This window comes from Patella vulgata, chromosome 4 (assembly GCF_932274485.2).
Source record: "Patella vulgata chromosome 4, xgPatVulg1.2, whole genome shotgun sequence".
Classification (NCBI taxonomy): Eukaryota; Metazoa; Mollusca; class Gastropoda; family Patellidae; genus Patella; species Patella vulgata.
In genome coordinates, this window is record NC_065882.2 from 43,688,295 (window position 1) to 43,715,433 (window position 27,139).

A 27,139-nucleotide genomic window follows, 5' to 3' on the forward strand; every position below is an offset into this window, starting at 1 on the left:
TTAGTACACACAATGTACCGTCATGGCAAGGCCTTTGGGATTCTATTTCTAATGTGTAGGAACTGACACTATTTCTATGAATTTCTTAACTGACAGATTGATAAACACCGAATGATTTGTTCAGTTTAACTTTAAAGCCAATAGCCCTGTGTCTTGCAAATATGTTGTTTTCTATTCGTTATATATTGTTAAAATGATAAAGTTTACAATATCCATCATTATACTACCACTATTTGATAAGTGCTATTGAAATCTACTTTTTTTTTAAAAACATCTACGAAAACATCTGTTCCGGCAACGGATGCGTACTATCGTAATTTATTGAGTTACAATAATATAATATTTCGACAAACATTTTCCTAGTAATGACAACTAAGAGCATAACTTGCGTGCGACGTGAGTATTTCGTGATTTTTGGCAGTGGAGTTTATTCCATAAATTAAAAATTCATGCTTTTTGGTTAATGTTGGTATTCCACATTTTAAAAGTGTGCAGTTAAGTTTTTCACATAGTCAAGTACATGTAAAATAGAGCCTTTGAATACCGACTTAAGGTAAGACACTTGGTTAAGTGGAAAAATTAAGTATTTTTACTTAACTTTAAGAAAATCTTTAAATACGGACCCAGGTGTAACAGAGAAAGTTTCAAGAACAATATATTTCTACTACTGTACCTTGTGTATGACTAGTGAAGCTAAATTTAGGATCATCTGATTTTTTACCATCTTTGTCTTCTGTCTCACCTCGTGGAGTTGAACACCTACCATTACAATGTACCAGTAATTAACATTTTACATTAAAAAACAACCTTTTTGTCTGTCTAATATTCATAATCATTGCACAGAAGTTAAAGACGCATTGTGTAAGACTTAGAAGGTAAAAACCTGACAGTTCTCGCTATAATGAAAAGGGAATATCTCAAAAATTTCTGTCAAATTTCTTCATTCTGAGCGGCATTAGGAGAGTTGTTTGGAGAACAGTGGAGCCTCGATTGTCATTGATATCATTGTTACGATAGTATTACAGTAAACAAAGTCTTGATTATCCATTTTTTAATTAAATCATTAACCAACAATCGCGTTTAAATCAGTTGAAAATCTCGAGCATCCGATGGCATCGAGAATTGATTTTGGTCCTGGCAAGTTAATAAATGTCTAATTAGCAATGAGCTAAATCTGTCTATTGCAGGTGGGTTTTTTTAGGACTAGTTAAATAAACTATTAAAGATACATTATGTTAGATTTATATAAAGAGCTAGCCATTCTTGCTATAATAGTTCGAAAATAGATAATGTAAAATGAATAATTTGAAAATTTCATTCAAATTGTTTTATTGCGAGCGTAGATATTAGCCTTAGAAAGTTTGACAAGACGTTTGCAATAATTTCAACCACCGTACTGGTTGTTCGAAGCTAAGTTTCGCTCCAACATTTTTAGCTTAAATCAAAATATGGCCGAACTGTTCTAATCTATTTAATATCGGAGAAATTCGATGCCATCGAGAGTTGATTATGGCCTGGATACGTTTAATAATAATGTCTAATTTTAAAATAATTTAGAAAACATTTCAGGCCTAAGGCTAAAGAAAGACCTGCAATAGGCAGATTTAGCTTTTGCATAATGTATGTTTAATTAGACATTTATTAACATGACAAGACCATAATCAACTCTCGATGCCATTGGATATATCCGATATTAAGTAGATTAGAATGGTTCATATGTCATATGTCCTCTGGGTTATTTTACACACGGAACAAGTATGTAAAGTCTTAATAAGATTGAGCTGAAAAGAATTACATGCAACTTGTCATTTTGCACTATAAATTTCATATTGTGGGCCTACAAGTAGATAATTACAAACAGGGAATAGCAAACTACTTTCTGTGATAGTGTACTGATGTTCAAATATTTGGAAGTCAATAAATAACTTACAAACTTTTTTTAAAGAAGTAATAAGGTTACCTTCAAAATCTAGTATCACTGTATCAACCTAAACGATCATTAAGATCAGAAGGGAAACTGTTATTGGATGTACCTGCCTATAATTTGAAATCTTTTGGATCCAGAACTTTTCGATACAGCGCAACAATTGTTTGGAAAACACTTTTAGAAAATATCCGACAATGTGAATCTGTGTTGGTTTTTAAATCCAAAGTGAAAACTTGGTTGTTTAGTAACTCCAAAGTGAGAACATTTTCTAGCGCCTAGTGCATTCCTTAGTGGATTGAATAGTTGCGCGATACAAATACCATTATTATTATTATTATTATATAATTATAAAGACTATAAAAATTACACACCACTATTTTTTGCTTTCCAAATCAGATTATTCGTTCAGTCATGTTTTGTTTTGCATAGCATTTTGAAAAAATCCTGACATAATAGTAATACGAATCATTAAAATACATACCTGCCATTTTGTGGTGACGAATTGAAGAATGAATAAGAGCTGCTTTCTTGGTTAGGAAACAAAAAGTCAGCTGCACTAGTTGGACTTAGGGGATTAAATATATAAGACTTAAGGTTACTTGGAGCAATAAACGTAAAATCATCAGGGAAGCCAACATCTCCACGTACTGTAGTAACTTTACTCAAACTTTCATCAGGCACATTAACATCTGAACTGGAAGTTGTTGGTTGATTCTTGGATTTACGGTTTGTCAAAGTTTGAATTTTAATTTTTGATTGTGGCTCCGTTGTCTTTACTTTGGCAGAGCCTTAAATAAATGAGACACCAAATACAATCAAAATAACTAAGAGTTATTTATTTATAGTTTTATAGGCACTTTACAAAGTTTGTAAACCAAAGAATAAACTATGTGGCAGGGGTGTAAAAATCCACTAGCCCGAAGCTACCAAAAATAACTTAAGGGCTAGTGACTTATTTAGATACTACTACTAGTCCTGGACTAGTGCTCTTTCACTGCTAATTTTTTATAAATTGTGAATTAAACACAGTGATATAGATAAATATACTGTAAAATATCCCACTTTTATTTCTCTAATCCAAGCAAATACAAAGTACACACCAGCTTAAATTTTGTTCATTTAACAAACTGCTGCATGGCTAGAATGGCACTTGGACACAAGATCTCATTGCTTTCTACATTGCTAACTAGAGAATGGTTCTTTTTGGCAAGGAAACACAAGTTATGACATGATGTGGGCAAATAAAAATAACATAGAGACCATACCTTAATTACATAAAGGTGTCAATGCTACACCGATGTAATTTTAAAATACTGTTTTATAAAAGAGACAAATGACATTACGAACCATTTTTTGCCATATAATTAATATAAATGAAGAGATATAATTTTGGAGAAATATTACCGGCGTGGATTTGAAGCAGGTACCGAGTCGGTACACTTTCATTCTATTGTATTAGATTATCATATTTTGTAGGAATATTATTTATTGACAAATTTAAATGCAATATGGGAATTAAATATGAAAAATAGCGAGGTGCAAATATTTTTTATATTATATAACATAAACTTATTTGTAGTTGAAGTCTATTAGAGGAAAGCTTATTGACATTATATCACACAGGTTGCCTGAAAATAATTTTCTACTATATATTATTGTATTGTATTATTAATGAGAACGTCTATGGTAACCAGGGATCTTAATAAGTCGTTTTTATCGGCTTCAGCCGCCTGAAGTTCAATCAAGCTGATTGGTAAAACAATGGACCAGCCACGATGGTATCATAAATCAATCTACTTTCGGCTAAATTACAACGGGTTAATTATTATTTGAATCAACTTGCTTGTCGGCTACAATAAGTCATACCTTAGTAAAAATCGGCCATGTGATTCATAATCCAAGTAATTAGCACACGTAACGGTAATTTTGATAATCCGGTAAAAAAACAAAAAAATAAATACGCTTGCTGATTATTCATAACAGGTCCAGTAAGTTGCCTTTGAGGAAATAGGGCATGTGGCAATCGAAGGAAGATGATACAATCTTGTAAAGGATTGTGCACCTTCGACAGTCCGTATGAATTCCAAGTGTACCGGTAGATATTAAATTAATAACTGGATCACAATTTAATGAATTCACTGACCAGTTGAAAATAACCCTCGGATAGAACACTGAATACACAGAGAAAAAGTCATTAAATAATATATTTTGAATCTCCAATGTCGAATATGACACGTGACATCGGTTAGAATTAGGTCAGTAAACCAGCAATGCTAGTTTTAACCCTTAACCGGTCATTGTCGACTATAGTCACCACAACGTTATACAGCTAAGTGGTTACGGTCGACTAAAGTCGACCACAGCAAGAACCTTTTTATAAGCCGCATTTGAAGACGATATTTCTGATGAAAAGGATTTGGAATGATTTGCAAATTATAGATCAACTTATCCCCAGCAACTTTTTTATTGTCGTCAAGAGTCTATCACTTATAATTATTCGGCAGTAGTCAATTGAAATAGGCATACAAAATATTTCACGTCAGCCTTTATTTTGCCTGACCACTTGACGTCATAACGTCAAAATGACGTCGACCGGTTAAGGGTTTTAATAGTGTTTACCATTATGATTTTTTTATTTTATACACATGCTGACAGAGGCTTGATTTTTAAAATATTGTCGTTATTATTATTGAAAGCTGTATGGCATAGACATATAGAAATTAATTTTAAAGCCATTTCAACTATGGTTGTCACGTGATCACTGTGCTGTGTCTATCATGGACGAATGAATAAAAACATTTGCAAGTTACCTGATAGAAAAAAAGCCCTACAAATTGTGTTATGAAGAAATACCATGGACGCGGTATCAACTTATATCCATAAAAAAAAAACGAATACAGTAATTTATTCAGGAATATTACTGACATGAATTTCAAGCTGGTACATGAATTGAATATGGAACATTTACCGAACGGTGTACCTGTTTGTCGTTATAGGTTATTTGTGGTAATTACTCACAGGGCAATTCCACGGTAACGGACGTACATTTTGAACTCGTCATATTTTGAATACTTCCAATATCATCTAACCATGAATAATTAACTGTTTGGGTTTCATATAGCATCAAAGACATATGTTATAAGTATAAACTGATATATGATTTAATTTGTTCATGAACACCCGAAATAAATATTGGCTACTCAAAGTATAGGTAACGGACGTACAGAAATGAACACTATGATTTGCCTGCATGAACATAGTTCCAAAAATCTGTGGAATTTAAAAGTTTTAATCCCTGTAAGAAAGGGCACTAATACTAGATGTTTACTGTATGATCACTTCTCACGTTTGGATTCTTGTAACCCAGTAAATTAGAAATTATTGTGGTAACGGACGTACATATTTTCTGGTAACGGACGTACAAGTGCAAATTGCTAACCCATTACATGAGATATGTAAACTTTTAAGTAATAGGACTGATAAATAATAATAACAATTAACTCATTTGAATTAATGGAGCAGTTACTTTCCTGAAAACATTACTCCTTGCATAAAATATTGTGACTTAAAAATTTTGGTAACGGACGTGCATACATCTATGAAACCCCAAATGATTCAGAGAATTTGGGCAAATGTTTTCTTTTTACGGTCATAATAACAAGAATGGGTGATATTAGCTTTAAATATAAGTTTTTGAACAGTTCCATAAATAAATATGAATGAGAGAGATAAAATGTAAATATTTGGCAACGTGAAATACCGTGAAAAGTAACGGACGTACATCTATGAAAAGCCAAGTTATTCTGAGAATTTTTGCAAATCTTTTTATGGTCATTATAATAAGAATGGGATATTTTAGCTTTAGATATTAATTTTTAAACAATTCCATACATAAATATGATTGAGAGAGAAAAAAAATGTAAATATTTGGTAACAGACATATACTATTCAAAAAAAGTAGGGGATATTTGATTTTGGGGGCATAATACTAAAATATGCAAATGACTACGAAAAAAGTCACTATAGAACCCAACAGAAGAAACATTTCCAGTTACATGTGACGCCCAAACGCACCAATAGCTACTGCATGGAATGCAGGTGATGCTTGGGATCATCATGGGGGTCCAACCCAAGATTTGCACGACTCTGACTTTGAATGTTACAGTCATTGTGGTATTGAATTCCAGGGTGGAAACATCAGTTTAATTGTTTTAGTGACCAGAAAACAAATTTTGATATGCGTCGGCTTACCCAAAATGAAAGGTTACGTGCCCTTGGCATGCTACAGATCGGCACAACACAGGCGGTTGTGGCGCGGACGATGAATGTTTCTCAGTCTGTCATAAGCAGGCTATGGTCCAGATACCGTGATACACAATCTGTACAGGACAGACCACGCTCAGGTCGACCAAGGGCGACAACTCAAGCCCAGGATCGATTTATCCGTACCTTGGCCTTGAGAAATCGTGTCATCACAGCAAATCAGATCAGCGCTCGTCTTCAAACAGACACTGGTGTGAGAGTGAGTGGCCAGACGATTCGGAATCGACTGCATAGGGGTCACCTTCGCGCCCGACGTCCTCGCGTGATCCCTTGTTTGAGAGATCATCACATTCAGGCAAGACGTCGTTGGTGTAGGGATCGTCAACACTGGGATAATCGACGCTGGAGCAATGTGATGTTTTCAGATGAGTCAAGGTTCACTGTTGATTTTTTGGACAGACGTAGGAGGGTGTGGCGTCGTCGAAACGAGCGCTTCCAAGACGTTAACGTCATCAGACATGATCGATTTGGGGGTGGTTCTGTTATGGTGTGGGGAGGCATCACTGTTGCTGGAAGAACGGCTTTACATGTTGTTGCAGGGCGTGTTACAGGCCAGTACGACCGGGACAACATCTTGGCAGTCCATGTTGTGCCGTTCGTACGACGTCATGGCCGCCGTTTCATCTTCCAGGATGACAACGCAAGATGTCACAGGGCCAGGATCGTTACAGGTTACCTCCAACAACAGAACATCACCACATTACCTTGGCCAGCACTGAGTCCCGACCTCTCCCCCATCGAGCATGTCTGGGACATGCTTGGACAGAGGTTACGTCAACGTCAACAACGTCCTGCCAATGTCCAAGAACTTGCGGCTGCGTTGCAACAGGAATGGGACAATCTGGACCAAAATGACCTTAGACGTCTCATTAGGAGTATGCCACGTCGGATCAATGCTTGTTTGGCAAACAGAGGAGGATTTACCCGTTACTGACTTGGTTGTGATGCTGTGGTAACTTTGCTGTTTGACCCCGGGTATCATTTTACCCTTATAATGGTCAGTCTGTGCCTTACTTAGTCTAACGATCATTTGGAATAAATCGATGAATGTGAACTTCATTTCATTTTGTCATTTGTTTCTTCGTCAGTTTCATTAGGTGACTTTAATAACACTTAAAAATCAAATATCCCCTATTTTTTTTGAATAGTATATTATGTTCTCATAGCGATATTTTTCAATGTTGGTTACTTTCACAAAACATATTTTATTTTCATATTTTAATGTATAAATATCATGTTTATACACATTGTTAGATAACTAATACCAAATCATTCATTATGATTCAGAATTATCAAACAAACACAAAGTAAGAGAATACAATAAAATTATAAATTCGACATTTACAATGTGAACCTTGACACAAGACTAAATAAAAAAATTTAAGTTTGCCTTCAAAATATAGATTATTTCTCACGATAAAAAACACTATTTTTGTCCACTTATCAACAAATTAAATTTTTCACGTAATTGTATACTTTGGCGTGGAATTGCCCTAAAGTAGAATACGATATTCCTCATAACAAATTACCAAGAATTATTTTTGTTGAATGGAAGCTTAAAATTTTAAAACTCAGTTCCAACTGGGACCTCTTTTGACCCAATTCTGGCCGATTTGTTTCAAAATGGATTAAGAACCCTGATGGTAACCTGTAGAAATTGAGGAGTAAAAGATCAGAAATGAATAAAATTGAGAAATGAAGACTTTTGTTTTTGTTTTGTTTAAATTTATACATGCATAATATTGAACATGAATCAATTCTTACGCCCACGTATGTAGTTAACCCTGTTAACGTACGCAAGCAATGAGTCAAAACTTTTACCTGTCACAGTCATTATGTCTGCGATATCTTTTATGCCTTTTAAGACTTCATATAGAAATTCTCATTCACAGTGGCCCTTTCCCGCGATCTCGATTGCCACACTAAAATTGCTTAACATTGGACGCAGTGCTTACTATAGTATGAAGCTATGTGCTATGAGTCCCGTACGCCATATGCTGAAGTTAGCTATGCCTTGACATCACCACAAGTATTATTATTGCGAACACCTTTCTTTCATTTGCTGCCGTATAGACCAAGACATGTAATTTTGGAGGAATATTACTGGCCTGGATTTGAAGCAGGTACGGATCGGCAAGCTTTCATCCTATCGTATTACGAAAACATGTAATTTTGTAGGAATATTACTGACATAAATTTGAATACCATACGGGAATTAAATATGAAAAATAGCCAGATGTCCCTATTTTTATTATGCACGGATTTGAATATTTTGTCGACATTTTATACAGAAGAAAACGATGTTCTGACACCACAAACTATTCTTATTTCGGAAGTTCTGCATTCATTTGCTGTCGTATAAACAAAGACACGTAATTTTCAAGGAATATTACGGTTGTGAATTTGATGCCTAAGCAGGATCGGCAAGCTATCATTCAATGTATTACGAAAATGCTTAATTTTGTAGGAATGTTACTGACATAAATTTGAATACCGCCAGGGATTTAAATATGAAAAATACAGAGGTACACTTATTTTTATTACGTACGGCATTTGAATATTTTGTTGACATGTGATTTTCAATTGCGGTATGAATTTGTCTGCTTAAATAACGATAAGAGTTATGCCCCTTTATTTTTCGGTAATTTTGAAATCCCATCACTGATATATACATCCTTATTTCATCAGAATATGTTTAACAACTTTGTGGTGGATCACAATTTACCAAAATCACAGAATATATGATGAACAGTAGTTTTTCATGTCCACCTCTTACACTCCGGTCCGAACCAAGAGTTTAAAATAACCTTTTGAAAAGTACTGTAGTGTCTAATGGCATAGAGAAATGACAGTAACCTACCATTTGTTTTATCCACTTTCTTAGCTGCTGTACTTGCTGTTGGAGCAAGTAACCTGTTGACACCACTAGTAGTTTGTCGTGTTGTACGTCTTGCAGGTGATGCTCTAGATTTTGTTACAGTTCGCCTAACTTCTCTTCTTTGAGATGGCTACAAAAATGAGCATATTAAAATAAATGTACGGAAACCTGCAGTACAGCATTTAATCAATTTTTGTAATTCAATACACTAAGCACATCACAAAATAGTGGGATTTATATGATTTGAAAGTAAATTTCAATTTACAACGAATATTAGGTAACCTGTGTACGAGCAACTGATGGTCCAGATGTGATTATCAAGAGAAGAGGGAATCATTATTAGGTCTGGTATGTTGTCAAGAATTTCATCAGCTGTCAAGAATTGATGAGGGGTGATGGGAAGATATAAACATATCTCATAGGCTACATAACAAGGGATTGTGACAGTTTGTGTTGAAACTAGAGTATCCACAATAACTTTCAAAGTGATCAAAAGCCATAACTCCAACAGTAAGGCCGCTGTTAATTAATTGTTTGTTTCTCGTGACCAGTCCGCATGTCTGTTTTTTATCCGTAATAATTACACACTTCCATAATTATTTGGTCAAATTTAGTGAGGTCACAAATTGGTACAGTAAAATTTGCAAAACTAGATTTGTTTGCCTTCAAATATGAACAATGAATTGGCCCATTAAAATTGACTGTTTATTGATGAACATGACACCATAGGTGATAAGTTAAGTAGGCTAGAATGTGAAAAAAATATGTAAGTCCATCTGTCATTCAAACCAAGGAATGGTTGCCCCACAGCATTTTCTTTCACTAAAGACGACATACATACTTCATAAGGCACTTGTCATCAATCTGTTTCACAGAGAATTACGAGTCTCGTATAATATCTCTGTCATAGATGACTGCCTTAACACGTGCTGTCACAGCACGCGGTGTGAATCATTGGCTGAATGGCGCGTGCATTGTTTTCATAAGACATAACTGCTTCGGAGAGAATGCTGCATTTTAGTCATTTTAATACCCATTTACACTAAATTGGAAATAATTTTTAACTACAAATACGTCAAACGCCTTTATTTATTTTTCCAATATATACAAAAAATGTTTTAGAATTTAATTTATCGCAGAAAAAATTTAATATTTCTAGCTCATTAAGCCGCATCAATGTCATCCTTATCAGTGATTGTCGCGGCCAAGCAAATATTCACTGCGGATCAGTGAATGCACGGAAAGATATAAATTCCTGCTAAAATAATTTGGTTCCAATACTGCCGCCATGAGATAGCCTCGATCATGAGGTACTGACTGATTGACACTACCTCACAGTATTTTATTAACCACGACACTCTAGAAACACAGTCTCAAAAGGACACAAAGATACTAATAAATGAGAATACTTTGATGAAGATAGACAAAACAAGCCAACAGTGAGGCTGATGTCCCCCACCGAAATCCCCAAATAAATAGATGACATATTAATTAATCGCACATTTATTTCTTTCAAAAGTATCGAGCAATGAAATTGACTTGGTCTGCTTAGCTTCAGCTCAAAATGTTAATCATTCACCTAATGAACATCTACATCAAGTTTAACCATTCTACCTCACTTCAAAGCAGGGTTGTTATGTTCTCAAGTCTTGACCAATCAAATTGCTTATCCCTCCTTAGCCTAAGCAGAAAATTCTCACCATCGAACTTAGTCAAGGTAATGATATAATGAATCTATATTCGAGTTTCATCGCTCTCACTTCATTATAACCAAAGTTATCGCGCCCCAAAGCAACAACCAATCAGATTGCTTATCTCTGCTTACCGGAAGCAGACAATGTTCACCATCGAACTCCATCAAGGCATTCACCTAATGATCGCCTATACCAAGTTTGAACATTCTACCTCAATTAGAATGAGAGTTATTGTGTTCCAAAGTCTCAACCAATCAAATTGCTTATCGCTCTGCTTACCCTCAGCAGAATATTTCCATTATCAAACTTAGTCATGGTATTGATGTAATAAAGCTAAACACCAAGTGTCCTCACTCTCACTTAAGTAGAACTAAAGTTATCGTGTCCCAAAGCATCTCTGCTTACCCTAATAATAATAAGCAGAAAATTCTCATCTTCGAACTCCATCAAGGCATTCACATAACAGAAAGCTACGCCAAGTGTGAATATTCTAACTCAATTAGAATGAGAGTTATTGTGTTCCAAAGTCTCGACTAATCAAATTGCTTATCGCTCTGATTACCCTTAGCAGAAAATGCTCATTATCAAACTTAGTCACGGTATTGATGTAATGAAACTACATCACGTTTCATCACTTAATTAGAACTAAAATTATCGTGTCCAAAAGCATCAACCAAACAAATTGCTTATCTCTGCTTACCCTAAGCAAAAAATGCTCATCTTCGAACTCCATCAAGGCATCGAGTTTGAACATTCTAGCTCAATTAGAAAGAGAGTTATTGTGTCCCAAAAAGTGTGACGGACAGATAAATGGACGAATTATAAAAGTATTTATATGCCGATGGGGTCAAAGTTGAAGACAATTTACATACAGGTTATTGGTAAATCTGTCTTCTTCAATTTTAGAGACACGAACACGTGTGTAATGAATTATTTGGACTGACTGATATGTTAATAATCTAAAAATCCAAAGGTACGGCCTATGCTTTTAAATATTTATGTCAGAACAAATCATCAACCTGATTGGAACAGGTCATTTCGTAACCTGTCAAAGTAGGGAAAGATCATGAAGAAATGAAATGCCAAGAATGAATGAATTAACGAACAGGTATCTTAGAGAAGCAGATCACTAATAATTTAGACCTATCGTTATGATCCCTGGCTGTTGTGCACCAGATAGTTTAATCTATAAAAATTTATTAAATGTGAATAAATCATGGACGCCGGTTACCGTTGGGTTTTAAATGACCAAGTAACTAACATTACTTATTGCTGAAATAGAAACATCGATAAACTAAAAAAATTTAAATTCCATCTCAATATTTAATAATTATTTCACAAACACAGGTCATGAGAAATAAACAATTAATTAACCACGGCCTAATTATTGGAAATTTTGTAAATATCTAAATCTAAAGCTTCTTTATCTTCTAAACGCTGTGCATACTTAGCCTCTAGAGTACATTCACAAACAATTACTGACAAAGGGCAGATAGAGAGGGTTGAGGCAGAAGACCATGTGTGACCACATTTGAATGTGGATAAGAAAGTGTTCCAATTTTAACATAAATCTCTTGGATTGTTTTATATGCAATAAAAAAAGAGATCTAAGTACAAATAATTTATTCTACATATTTAGCAGCAGGTGGATTTACCTTCAGTTTATTTTCAGGTTGTTTACTGGTTCTACTGTCTAAATTTGATCTTTTACTGATAGAGGCTTGTAATTCATCACCTTTTCTCTGAAACAAAATCAAATATTACCAAGAAACCTCAAGTTTTAATCCACCACAAAATTTTAAAATACAGCCACTTACTACTATCTGATTGAGATTAATGTCAATTGGAGGTATAAGAATATGGTCAAGAAAGTAACAGGTTTCTTGAGAGGTCTATGTTTCCCCTAGCCATTTTGATGGTTATTGCAATACATGTACATGTGCGACATGGCTGAGGTTATATTTGAATTAAGCCTTAAAATTAAAGTTTGATCGATGTATAATAATATTAAGGTTCTTTAAGAAGACTCAGAATAGTTCTGCAATCATCCATCAATAATCCACTGACGCACTTGCTGAAGATGTAATTATCGGACTACTTGCTATATATTTGGGTGGCAACAGACAAAAGTAGCGATTTTGGTTTTACCGATTAAATAAATCGTAATTCTTCCATTAATTAAGTATTCATATGTATTCATATTACTTACAGTGTATTATATATAAAGTAATAAAGTGCAAATTATGAGCTTGCCTAAGCTTACTTTTAGAGAATTTGTATGCTTTGTTTGATCTTTTGGTTTTGATTCTACAGGTTTTCTAGCTGGTTCCATTGGTTGTCTCTTGGATGATTGTTGAAATCCTGTATATAATGTATCATCCTTGTGTTCAATTTTACCCACTTTAAAGGGCATATTCCTTGCTTTTTCTAAAGCTTCTATTTTTCTCTTTGCCTCTTTTTCTTGTTTCCATTTCGATAATTGTGATTTTCTGTCCTCACCCGGATGTTTTCCTTTTAAAACAATTCATTGAAAATCAAAATAAATTCATTGCTAATTAAACAGGAATCTCAAATTTTAGAACCTACTAGGTCGCAGTGGATCAATTTCAAATTGCATAAAAATAAGCAGACTAGGGCTGGCAATCGATCCTGTTTAAAGTATCAATTATCACCGACCATCCATCCGCCTATCAATAATCGATAATATCGGCAAATTATTTTGACTTTGGTTTATAAACAATCATAATTTGTACATGAATAAGAATTAAATGCGAGTTTATGTTGTGATATCATTCTGTATACATGTAAAATTTTCTTCATTTATTTGACATTTGACAATAAAATAATAGCATTCCATAGCAAAACCAAGGTGTAGAAAGAAACTCGATCAACTTCATTTGGAAGACAGAACTGCCACCACTCGCCATATCTTTGTCGCTTATGGTCTGAATAATAATATGTAAAATGTAGTTATTTCCTCTTCACACATATCTTCGCAAATTCCTTGATAAAATAAAAAAGGGAAAGTACGTGTTTCACTTAGAAACATAGAAGATGAAAGAAATGAATAGTTAAAATAAGGGGCACAACTGAATGCTACGTGAAACCATTGGCTCTCATCATGAAATAAGCGGCCAACATTTCTCACCGGCGGTGTCTCGCGTGAAAAAACAAAACGTGTTTTTTATTATGAAATGAAATGAAATGAAATGGGGTTTAACGTCCTTGTCAGGCCCTCCGTCCTGCATCACTGAGAAGGGGGGATCACACCGGAAAATCTGAGTGAACTTTCTCGGCCAATGCAGGGATTGAACAACCGACCTCCAGGCTAGTGAGTCAGAATCTTACCCACTTAGCCACCGTGACCCCCCTGTTTTATTATGACTATTTCTGTTTAAAGATACATTATGGGAGATTCAGTAACTAGTTGGCAGTTCTCACTATAATAGTTAAAAACTAGATAATGTAAAGGCAATTTGGTGAAAATTTCATTCAAATTGATCCACGATGAACCGAGAACTAAGCGACTGAAATTCCCATAAGCCTTGGTCATCATTACTAAAGTCAGTACGATAAACAGCATAGTCTCGATTATCTATTTAATCGTTTAATCGAGAAGGAAAGTTATGCAGTAAATCGGCCTACAATCCACTAAAGATCGCAGGCTAGCGCTGCCATCTAGAGTTGATTATGGCCTGGATAGGTTAGTCTAATTAATAATTTAGATAACATTTCAGGCCTAAAGGTAGACCTGCAATAGACAGATTTAGCTCTTGCATAATGTATGTTTAAATGTAACAAAGAGATGCACTGAAAACAAAATATACAGGTTAAATACTATCTAGGGTACAAATAATCAACAGATGATTATAAGAGGAATAAAGATGGCAGCATGAAATGGATAAAACAATATGTGATCTTTAGATGGCATAACTTCTGTTAGGATTGACTGATATGCTTAACAATAGTAGACTACCTTTTATTGTGTGCCATCTGATGAAGTCTATATTTGCTGTTTATTGTGGAATAACTGGTGCTTAAATTAATATCTTTTATTAAAAGTTATTTTACCTGTTTTGATATTTTCTCCCATGTTTTCTTTAACCTATAAACTGTTCTAGGCCCAAGCACGCGTTGCAAAGAACACAGTGATAAGGATTAGTTTTATGGACTTCTTCTTACAAGTGAAATACCTATAATTGTGCGATAATCGATATTTCAAAACTGTATCGATAACCGATTTTCAAAACGCTTACCGACGATTATCGGCAATATCAATATTTTCCGCCAGCCCTAATGCAGACATTCCAAAAATTTGCCCCAAAAAAGTTTTTGCCCTCTAAATCTTCTTGACTTAGAGCCTCTCAAAATACTCAATAGAAGAAGCAGGTAAAATTGTTGCGCAACCAACCCTTTGTGTTAAGCGTCATTATTGATACTGTATTTATTTAGTCTAATGAAGACTAGAGGTTGACGGCATATCTATGGTTGACAAAACTGTCATTTCAATCCTTCAATTCGATAATGTAAAGAGCAAACTGTATCTCTAACAAAAGTCAATATTTGACTGGCTGAATGTAAACAGTTTATCGTGTAATTAGCCTTGTATGAAATGTTCTTTATTGCTTCCAGTGCGGCAAATGAGGGCGTGTCTCAGAAAAGCTTACTGCCATGAACTTAAAGATTATGAATGAAATAAGAGGAAATTTATAAACCTACTAATTAATGCCACGTGAAGCACATAGATTGATGACGTAGTGTACAAACCACAACAAAGATATAAAAGAATAATTTTATCGGTTATCTATCTAAACAAAATCTAATTATTCCCTTGTCGGGAAATTTTCTGCATGTTAATTACGCTGCTTCCGTCAATATTTGCGGTTATTATTATGAAGAAATTGCGTGAAAAACGTGGATTTTTGCATGACCGTGACCTTTGACGGTACCTGTAAGTAACTTAGCTTATAAATAGGGGGCAAAAAAGCTTGCATTAATTGACTCATCACTGCCGATGTTTTTATATTTGTGAAAGTCTAAATATGTCTTTGTAGACAGATCCCCATTTAGTGTGCCCCAAACAACTATTTTATCATTGGTTAGAAGAGGCATCTACTGTGTGAACAGTGGTAAATAATAAACGGACTTGGTTATTATAAACTTACCTGTGTGTTTGAAATTACCTCCGGTTATATAAAATCCATTGCACAACTATATGTCCTAGCGAATAAAAAAGTTCTCTCTTGTAAAATTGAACTCATCACAAACTTTGACACCGAGAAATAACCAAAATGGAAGCTAATTACGTCACTTATTGGGATATATCATTTCGTATAGGGGGGTCAAAGCAAGGCTTGTCTGTCGTAACGGTTGTGTATGAATAAGCTATTCCTCTCAGAACCCAGTAATGAGTTTGGGCGCTTAAAAAAATAAATACGCCCGTGGCCGTAGTCCGGTATTTTGTTTCCCTCTTGTATTATAATTATTTGGTTAGAGAGTTTGGTGGGATTATTTCTTTTGAACTATATTTGTTTTACTGACCTTGAATTAATTTCACCCTTGAATATTTTCATACGCCCACATTTTCATGTGGACGTATTATGCCGTCGCCCCTGTCCGTCCGTCCACAATTGTTTGAGAACTCTCTACAGGTCACAATTCTTATCAGATTTTGACGAAACTTGAAATATAGGTTTATCCCCAAAAGATCTCGGCTGCTTTCGATATTGGCATGTATCGGATCGAGACTTCATGGATTATGGCCCCTGATATTACGAAAAATTGTGTTTTTAGCTTGTGGACCCAATAGAGGTCACAATTTTTATCCGATTTTGTTGAAACTTGAAATGTAAGTTTATAACCCAAAGATCTCGGTTCCTTTCAATATTCGCGCATATCGGACTGTAACTTCCTGAATTATGGCCCCTGATTGTACGAAAACTCGCGTTTTTAGCTTGTGGACAATAGAGAGGTCATAATTTTTATCTCATTTAAAAAACCGTACTATTATATCACCGTTACACCCTAAGGACGGCTGAGTTCGAATTTCGTGAAAATCGGCCCAAAATTGACAGACAAAATGGCCGCTGTTCGTTCTCAAATAGCGTAAAAATATGGTATATATCAAGGTTGTGGACCCTATAGAGGTCACAATTTTAATCCGATTTTGTTGAAACTTGAAATGTAAGTTTATTACACAAACATCTCGGTTCCTTTTGATATATGCGCATATCGAATTGTAATTTCCTGAATTATGGCCCTTGGTTGTAGGAAAAATCACTTTCTTTTTAGCTTGTTCTCTATCCATCTCTCGAAAATGTAGGTGTATCCTGCCTGTCAGCCACTGGTTAATATTTCCTGATGAACTGAACTGTCAATTAACCTCAGCAATCTGCTGTAGCCGAGGTAAATGCCGATGTATTTTACATTTGCCTAGACAACATTAATAGCCGAGACCATTGAATTATTGAATAGGTATAGGCCTATAACGTTATTTTTTTTTATATATAAATACCAAAAATTATTACCAACAATTAATCATACCGCACACCGGATTAATTATCGGCAGATAGTTCAGTTTCTTTCTATTTCGCTCTGAATGTTATTTCTGGTGTGCAAAAAACTGTTTAGAAAAATTTATAATTGTACGTGATCAGTAACACAAATATTTTGTAAATTCCCGGCTTTGTTTTGAAATTCACAAGGCAATGTATCCAATATACAATTATATATACAAAGGTGAAAAACAATATTTTATTTACGAGTATTCGTATAATTGGTGATATATTCATTGTGAATAAAATTTAGTAGACTGACAATCAATTGTTTCCAAATCAATGTCTTTGTCTCAGTTGCTATTGTGTTGCCAAAACTCAACAACTCGAAACGGTCGTGCGCTGTTGTTATTACAACAGTTGTGATTACAACACACGTGATTCAACCTTTACCCCCTTTCAACATATTATGATGGTTTAGCTCACGACATGACATGTGTAATGCTGTGATGGACACTGTCGAAAATACAAGCAAAAACATTGACTTTTCAAGAAAGAACTTTTGCTTTGGTTTGGATATTTAATTGTGCAATGGATTTTATTCAACCGGAGGTGATTTCAAACACATAGGCAAGTTTTTAATAACAATTATTCAGACAGTAGTTTGTTCACAATCGAAGAAATCCGTTCATAATTTACCATTGTTCACACAGTAACTGCTTAGAATAGATAACAAATCTCATCTCTCAACCCACTGTGTTTTGAGATAGGCAGTGGATATTTAACCGTATACGACAAAGTATCTACTTCCGCTATTTTACCGTACATCATTCTGATTGGCTAATTTGTATGATGACGTCATACCTTATTCAAAATGGCAGAGAGTACAGATGTTCTGAAAATAGGAGATAAATTTGAACCCTAACCCATTTTTCTAATCCATCAAAATGGGAAATTAAATTAAAATAATTACAATAGTGTGTTCTTAATTTATTTTCAAATTTTGGGATTAATACTGATTTTTAAGATAGTCGTAATACGGTTAAATTCATCTCATGTACGGTCAAATAATCCAGGAACTGACACTTGATGACGTCACTATATTCCAGCCAATCAGAAACAATGTACGGTAAAATAGCGGAAGTAGATACTTTGCCGTATACGGTTAAATATCCACTCCGTTTAAGATAAGAGATGGTCCTATATAGTTCCACGTAGCAAAGCCCAACGCAAATCACATCGGGCATCAGTAAGCCAAATTGAAACCATATTTTTTTTATCAACGATTGATTATTGTTAAAGGGACAATAACACTCTTGCTGGCTCCAGAAAATAAATAATATCTCTATCTAATTACTAGGTGTTTAAGTGTCCTTCCTGTTGTGTAAATTATCCATTACATCCTATTTTACTTGTCCAGAGGGTTCGAAAATATCTTTAAATCGAAGTTTCATTTGAAAAGGTTTACGTTAGACGTTTCAAACCATTATGTTGAGTTTTTAAAATTTTTTAAATAAGGAATAAGGTGTGTTAAGATGAAATTTGTATCATCAATTAATTGAAATATTCTAAAATAGTACAATTTGTTGACCAGAATAAAGATTGGGACATATTATTCAGTTACAACAAGAGTGGTATTGAGCCTTTAATGTTATCGAATGCCTAATGTTATTTATAAATTTTGGTAGGCCTATTGCCCAATGTCAAAAGTTTAGGAACAGGAGTTCAATTTTTCAAGAGAGAACTTTTTTATTCATTGGGATATTTAATTATTTATTATAATTAATTGTGCAATGGATTTTATTTAACCGGAGTTGACTTCAAACACACATTTAAGTTTACAATAACCAAAGTTATAGTTTGTTCATAATTGAAGAAATCCGTTTATAAAATAGGAAGGTTCAGACAGTTCAGTCTCAGTAGTAGCAGGGAAAACAATCTGATGATTATTCAACGAAAAGAACAAAGGAAGATTTCCCGTCCATGTTACAAATACAATTAGCTTTCAAACGGTATATTACCATTTTTTAGACCTAAAGTCTTTCCTGGTTTTCTTGACGGCGTGTCATTTGTTACTTTTGCGGGAGCTAATGCTGAATTATGAAATATTTCTTGAAGTGGCGACAAATCTTCAATCGCCCGTCGTTTTTCTTGCAGTTGTTGTCTCTGGTTTTTCCAGTCAATTGACCTTCTCTGACTTCGCACAAGACGTTTGTCCACCGTTACAGACTTGATTTTATATGCATCTGAATAATTTGATTCCATTTTTTCTAAATAAATAAAATAGATCTGGATCAAAATATTTGACTTTGGCTCTTCATGCTATTCGCGCTACCATTTAAATCTCGTTTGATTACTTTGTACTGATTGGCCAATCAGTTTACATCCGCAAAGGGAAGTCACTATTATCTTAAAAGGTCTGGTAAATCGAGACAACAGACAAAATGTCCGACAACATAAAATGTATTTTTACATATCCGATTTCGACAACAGACGAGGAACTGGAAGATAATTTTTCAGTTATAGAAACAGCAGATTTACACGAAAAAAGACCAGTCATTGTCCTTTTGGGATGGGCTGGTTGTTTGGATAAACATTTAGCCAAATACAGTGCAATTTACGAACAAAAACGGTGAGCGCATGATTTTTGTGAATACCTGACAGCTCATTCCAGAGACAACTCATCCCAATATAAGAGCTATAGTGAAACTCATGTACATAAGGATATAATGTCATATTCTGAGGAATTTCTATAAGGCAATGATATGGAAACAATCAGCAAGACTGGGGCCAACATTTTCAGTCGCATCTATCTATGGATGGTTCAAAGAAGGAATTGAAACGCGGATGCGCCCAAAAATTAAAAAAAAATTAAAATTTAAAACAACAAAATCAATTTTATTAAAACAACAATATCAATTTTATTAAGATAACACATTTTTATAACAAAATCAGAATGGTCTGAGTGGTCTTCAAAAGAAAGCAATTGTATTAAACAGCGTATTAAACAAATATAACTGGCACCAATATATATTTGTTGGGATGAGTTGTCTTATTATATCTCGACCCATGTTTTAAAGTTGGGATGAGTTGTCTTTTATCTTGGGATGAGTTGTCTTTTATCTTGGGATGAGTTGTCATATATTGGGATGAGTTGTCTTGGGATGAGTTGTCTTTGGGATGAGTTGTCAAGGAGCATGATACAGGATGTGGTCATAACGGCCAAAACAGGTTTTGGTCATAACGGCCATAAATTGGTCATAACGGCCATAACCTAAAACCATAACGGCCATGAATTGGTCACAACAGCCATGAATTGGTCATAACAGCCATGGATTTTAACAGACATTTACAGTGCAGTTTTAAAAAAAAATGGATAAAAATTTGGTCATAACAGCCCAAAATAAAATTATTTATTTCGTCATAACGGCCAATTTTTTATTTATTTGTTTATTTACAATTACTTTCTTTTGTTATTGAGTGGCCACAAAATTTTACATTACCTATTATTTTCTATGTAATGTTGTTGCTGCTTTAGAAAATAATGTTAAAGAACCATTTTTCTAACACGGAAAGCTTCGTATATTTTTTTAATTTATCATTTAAAAGAAAAGCCAAATTAGGCTAATTTCATTTGATAATAAATTGATGGTTTATTATTTTTAAGTAGATGTATGTTTTTGCATGCAGTTTTAATTTTGTTGTTATATACATGTATACATTTAATTGATGTTCATTTCTCTGTATTGAATAGAATAAGATATGTATTTATTTGTAAAATTGTCAAGTTCATTTCTCTGTATTGTATAGAATATGTATTTATCGTAAAATTGTATATTATATTTATATCTGAATAAAAAGAACTTTGAACTTAATGGAATAAAGATTTAACTAAAATTAATGCTAATCATCATCTTTTTTTAATCCTTTGGAATATAATTTAACTGATTGATGGGCATTGTTAATTAAGATCAATTAACATGTAAATAGTATTAAGCCAATTAAAGGTATAAATTAAAACCAATTTAATAACAATTGTAGATTAAAAACAAAACAAAAATTAAAACAAATGAGTGAAATGACCAAATATTTTAAATAATTTCATCAAATATTTATAAGAAAACGTTTTAATGACCGTACCTAATAATTATTACAAAAATGTATGTGATTTTACCCAAAATGTAGCCTACGTGATTTTACCAAATATCTATTACAAAAATATTAATGAATTTACCAAACATTTATTAAGGCTGCAGCTTACTCTTAAGATTCACGCTAAATTGCTGAAATAATACTTATTGATACTTTAGTATCTGTCTCATTTACCTCTAAAAAGTTGACTTCGTTGGATAGGCCCTAATAAATTAAATATTTACTGCTTGGGTAGAATGCAAAAACAGTCAGTAGCACTCCATAAAATATATTCTCTAGTGTACACGGGCCTGAACAATTACTCTCTAAAATAAAATAGAAGAGCTAATGTATACGGTTGCTCAATCAAATAAAAATATTATAAATATGTGTATGTTGTTTTATTTACAACTTAAAAAACTAATTGGCCGTTATGACCAAAATTATGGCCGTTATGGCCCTTATGACCAAAATTTTGGCCGTTTTGACCAAATTTTATGGCCGTTCATCCTCGGTTACCCAGTGTACTCATTCCGTTCTACTCCACTATACCCTGGGTTAATCTATGGGGGAGACACGTTTTCAAGTTATCCACCCTTGATGATTGTGCTATTTTTATCGACCAATCCCATAAATTGTTATTTGAAAAGGAAGTTGGCAAAGGGAAGTAACTCTCATCGGACAATGTTAGGAGTTGGCCTATTCTAAATGCGTAATTATTAACAACCAATTATTTATTATGTTAATGAAGACCAGACGTTCATATAATAATGTTGGGTCATTAGTTTTATTTAGAATCGTTCGTTCGTTCCCAGAATTTTATGTCCACGTGATATCGTAGACAAGTTATTGTGAATCAATTGCCAAGTATAAGTTCAATAATAATAAACATAACAGAATGACATATTTGAGACAAAGAACGAATAGTAATAATAATAACAGTAGTCAAACATATAGATGTTATACATATTTGAAATCAACAACACATACTACAGATTTTGATAATACAATTAAATATAATAAATTATAAATATAAACATTATTTACATAAATCATTCAGTAAATAGACATGAATATGGTTATCTACCCTTATAAAAACGAAGGCGAAACGATTGGTTTGTAAACTGTTTTCTGATTGGTTCGTAGACTGTAGCTACATTCTTGTCCAGGGCAGATAATTTGAAATCGTGGAAACCCGATGGATTAACCCAGGGTATAGTGGAGTAGAACGGAATGAGTACACTGGGTAACCATGATGATGGCCGTTATGAATGAATAAATATTTTGAGCGTTATGTCCATAGCCTTTGATACTAGGCCTACATTGAGATTTTGTTCATATACTTGTAAAATGTTATATAGTCATTACTTCTTGTTCACTTTGGATAACAGATTCTAAAGTCTAGTCCAGTAACCCTCCTTTTTAGAAGACATTTTCATTCATGTCTTTTGCTTTTCTATTATTACTCAATTATATTCGAGAGGTTTCGCAACTTAACAGTTATATTTAGATAAGTGTAAGTGGAAACTGTACATTATGCATTATGATGTTTCGCTAAATTCACACCTACAATTACACTTAGAAGGTGGCGACACAAACCTTGTCCACAATATCGATAGGCCTTCATCACAGATAGATTGTTAAAGTTAAAGATGATATTAATAAAGAACGCACTTGTTTTGTCACAGCCTCTTCTTATTTTATCTACATGTAGTACATGAAGTAGAAGGTCTTCTCTGTGGATTTAGTTCGTGAAAAGCACGATTCAGAAAAAAATTTTGGACTGGATTATAGAAATTAAACAAGGTTTAGCTAAGTGTTGTGAACTTACAGTTATGGAGGCTGCTATCCATCGGACACACTTTTATGATGTGCGCTTCACGTCATATGTCACAAAAACGGATGACGTTTAACCGTCTAAATGTAAATGGAAGTGTAAATGTAAAGTTGTGAAACCTCTCTAATAAATCCTGTCCTTTGATTTATGCAATCTCCAATAAATGATTAATTGCCCTGTATCCTATTTATTTTCAATAAGCTTTGAAGCACGACCAGATATGTTTATTATTTGTTGGATTGGGGTATGGAATGTGGCATAATTTTTCAAAGAGCCTTGATGCTATTCTGATTTTCATCACCTCAACAAATAAAGAAAGTCTGACCATGCATATGCCTCTGAGTAGAAGGATATTTATTGAAAGTGTTATATTTTGTTCTTTCAGATATATTACAGTAAGATGTATATGTCCAACATCAGTTCTGTTTTTTAATCACGGTAAATTAGCTGGTTTATCACGAGACCTGTTACAATCCTTGTATGACAACAAGCTCAGTGGACATCCAATTTTCTTCCATATATTTAGTAATGGAGGATGTTATGTTTATTGTAATATATCTAAGTTACTTCATGGTTCAGATGAATACAGATCTTTAAATGTTCATGGCTGCATCTTTGACAGTGCACCTGGAAAAAGACGATTTCTTAAAGCGACGAAAGCATTTATGGCCACACTACGTGTTAATATAGTCTTTAAATACCTATTAGGTTTTTGTTGTATGATTTTTCTTGTTCTTTCTTATGTTTATACTTTGTTATTGCAAACTCAAACTAAGTCTAAAGATGCTTTTTTGTTATATGAAGGAATCGCTCATGATGAAGGAAGATGGCCTGAAATGTTCTTGTACTCTAAGGCTGATGAAACTATATATCATACTGATATTGAGGAAATAATTGATTATCGTAAGAAGGCTGGAGTTAATGTTTTCAGTACATGTTGGGATGATTCGCCTCATGTGAAACATTTTCCATGTCATAAAGAGGTTTATACAACACTTTGTCATCACTTTATAAATACATGTCTTAATTCTAATAGGAGTTAACCTAAACTTAATTTTGTAATTTTCTTAATACTGAATCACTGTATCAATTTATTAAATTAAAAACAATGTACAGCAATTAGTAATATACTATTCAAAAAAAGTAGGGGATATTTGATTTTTAAGTGTTATTAAAGTCACCTAATGAAACTGACGAAGAAACAAATGACAAAATGAAATGAAGTTCACATTCATCGATTTATTCCAAATGATCGTTAGACTAAGTAAGGCACAGACTGACCATTATAAGGGTAAAATGATACCCGGGGTCAAACAGCAAAGTTACCACAGCATCACAACCAAGTCAGTAACGGGTAAATCCTCCTCTGTTTGCCAAACAAGCATTGATCCGACGTGGCATACTCCTAATGAGACGTCTAAGGTCATTTTGGTCCAGATTGTCCCATTCCTGTTGCAACGCAGCAGCAAGTTCTTGGACATTGGCAGGACGTTGTTGACGTTGACGTAACCTCTGTCCAAGCATGTCCCAGACATGCTCGATGGGGGAGAGGTCGGGACTCAGTGCTGGCCAAGGTAATGTGGTGATGTTCTGTTGTTGGAGGTAACCTGTAACGATCCTGGCCCTGTGACATCTTGCGTTGTCATCCTGGAAGATGAAACGGCGGCCATGACGTCGTGCGAACGGCACAATAACACCAGTGTCTGTTTGAAGACGAGCGCTGATCTGATTTGCTGTGATGACACGATTTCTCAAGGCCAAGGTACGGATAAATCGATCCTGGGCTTGAGTTGTCGCCCTTGGTCGACCTGAGCGTGGTCTGTCCTGTACAGATTGTGTATCACGGTATCTGGACCATAGCCTGCTTATGACAGACTGAGAAACATTCATCGTCCGCGCCACAACCGCCTGTGTTGTGCCGATCTGTAGCATGCCAAGGGCACGTAACCTTTTCTGGTCACTAAAACAATTAAACTGATGTTTCCACCCTGGAATTCAATGCCACAATGACTGTAACATTCAAAGTCAGAGTCGTGCAAATCTTGGGTTGGACCCCCATGATGATCCCAAGCATCACCTGCATTCCATGCGGTAGCTATTGGTGCGTTTGGGCGTCACATGTAACTGAAAATGTTTCTTCTGTTAGGTTCTATAGTGACTTTTTTCGTAGTCATTTGCATATTTTAGTATTATGCCCCCAAAATCAAATATCCCCTACTTTTTTTGAATAGTATATAAAGTAGGTGTCACCGGTCTAACCTCTATGTTCTACAGTTTTCTCCCACTGCTAAAGACCATGTTAAATCAGAAAATTTGTAATTTAAATAAGAGTTTTAGGATAATTTCATCCAAATCATGTGTCGGATAACCTTGCTCTTAATATCAGTTCTTAACCAGCACATACCAATAGGTTGGAATTTCCAAGATTTTTGTACCACCAAAAAATTAATGACTGGCCGCTATTCCTTGACAGGTCCCTCATCCTGCATCCTGAGAAATTTATAAGGGGAAACCAATATGGTCCCTGATTTTACGAAAAATCGTGTCTTTAACGTGTTGACACTTTTTTTTATCCGATTTTGATAAAAAATAAAAGGTATGTTTGTTACTCAAAGATTTCGGTTCCTTTCGATATTGATGTATATCGGAACGTAAACTTCCTGGATTATGCCTCTGATTGTACGAAAAATCACGTTTTTAAAATAGCGAAGTCTCTAACTCGATATCATCCAAAGTCTTTGACATTGAAAACACGAACTATTTGTCAATTTAAATCAACATTGATGTTGTGATCTTACCTGGAAAAGATGGGCTTTTGATATCCAATATTTAAGGCAAAATAAACATTTTACCATTGGTACACAAACTTGTGTACCATAACGCGTTTCAGCGCTATTTGTAACAAGGGACTCAAAGTACCAGGCTAGACATATTCCACAATAACTGATTTAAAATTGAGTAAAACTAGAGTAAAAATGGAAACAATTAATTGTAAATCAGTTTATATGCATTCATATTAAATTATTATATGTGTTGCGGCATATTTGTGTCAATTTCTAGGTCCCAAATATTAGCGATTTAGCTCCTTTAACTTGTTCTATGTCCATCTCTTGCAAAATGTGGGCATACATGTATCTTGCGTGTCAACCGCTTGTTAAAATGCTTGTTCAAATTTTTGAGGTGTCTTACTTAGTTTTGTTTTAAATTGTATTATTTTAATTTTATAAAGAATATTGATAACAATAACTTTCCTGTGTTGTTTTGTTTTTGTCCCCCGCCTTTCGAAGAAAAACTAGGTCATTTCGGGACTAACATGTGGTTGAATTTTATTTCAATAATTCGCTTGCGCATAGGGGTCTTTAGCAGTGGGAGGAAACCGGAGGACCCGGAGAAAACCCACGAGGTTGGACAGGCGACTCTACTCCTTGTCACGTACAACCAGGGATTCGAAACCACGCCAGTTGACTCAATGACAGGCTTTATGATACAGCACGCACGTGCTAACCATTCGGCGTTGATAAACGAGATGATGGTTTATTTTAAGCGACACTGACACGCACCGCATGTTAGGGTTCGGGTTGGTCCAAAAATTCGGGTTTGATCCAAAAATTCTGCCGTCATGTGCAATTCAAAGTGATTGACCCCGTGAGGAATGTGAGGAAGACCGACGCCGCTGTCTGTAAACCCGAATTTTTTCGGGCATTTCGGATTCTGCCCCCCCAACTGTCATCGATCCCGTACGCCTATGCATGAGCACGAGTGCCGTCGCCCGAAGTTTTGGATGCCATAACACTAACATACACGTACAATAAATGGCGTGCCGATTGTAGTGATGCCAATCATTTAAAGAAAACT

General features: G+C 34.6%; 2 protein-coding genes across 2 annotated transcripts; one reads left to right on the forward strand and one right to left on the reverse strand.

Moving 5' to 3' along the window:
• Positions 1–644: 644 nt before the first annotated feature.
• On the reverse strand, positions 645–19,659 carry LOC126818511 (disks large-associated protein 5). The gene is made up of 6 exons (XM_050545973.2): positions 19,338–19,659; positions 13,086–13,333; positions 12,478–12,564; positions 9,111–9,258; positions 2,409–2,715; positions 645–759 (listed from the first exon to the last, which is right to left on the reverse strand). Exons 1-6 carry the CDS (start codon positions 19,579–19,581, stop codon positions 645–647), a joined length of 1,149 nt encoding a protein of 382 aa, XP_050401930.2. The 5' UTR covers positions 19,582–19,659.
• Positions 19,660–19,739: 80 nt separating this feature from the next.
• On the forward strand, positions 19,740–26,633 carry LOC126818520 (transmembrane protein 53). The gene is made up of 2 exons (XM_050545987.2): positions 19,740–19,948; positions 23,670–26,633. Exons 1-2 carry the CDS (start codon positions 19,761–19,763, stop codon positions 24,325–24,327), a joined length of 846 nt encoding a protein of 281 aa, XP_050401944.1. The 5' UTR covers positions 19,740–19,760; the 3' UTR covers positions 24,328–26,633.
• The last annotated feature ends 506 nt before the right edge of the window (positions 26,634–27,139 follow it).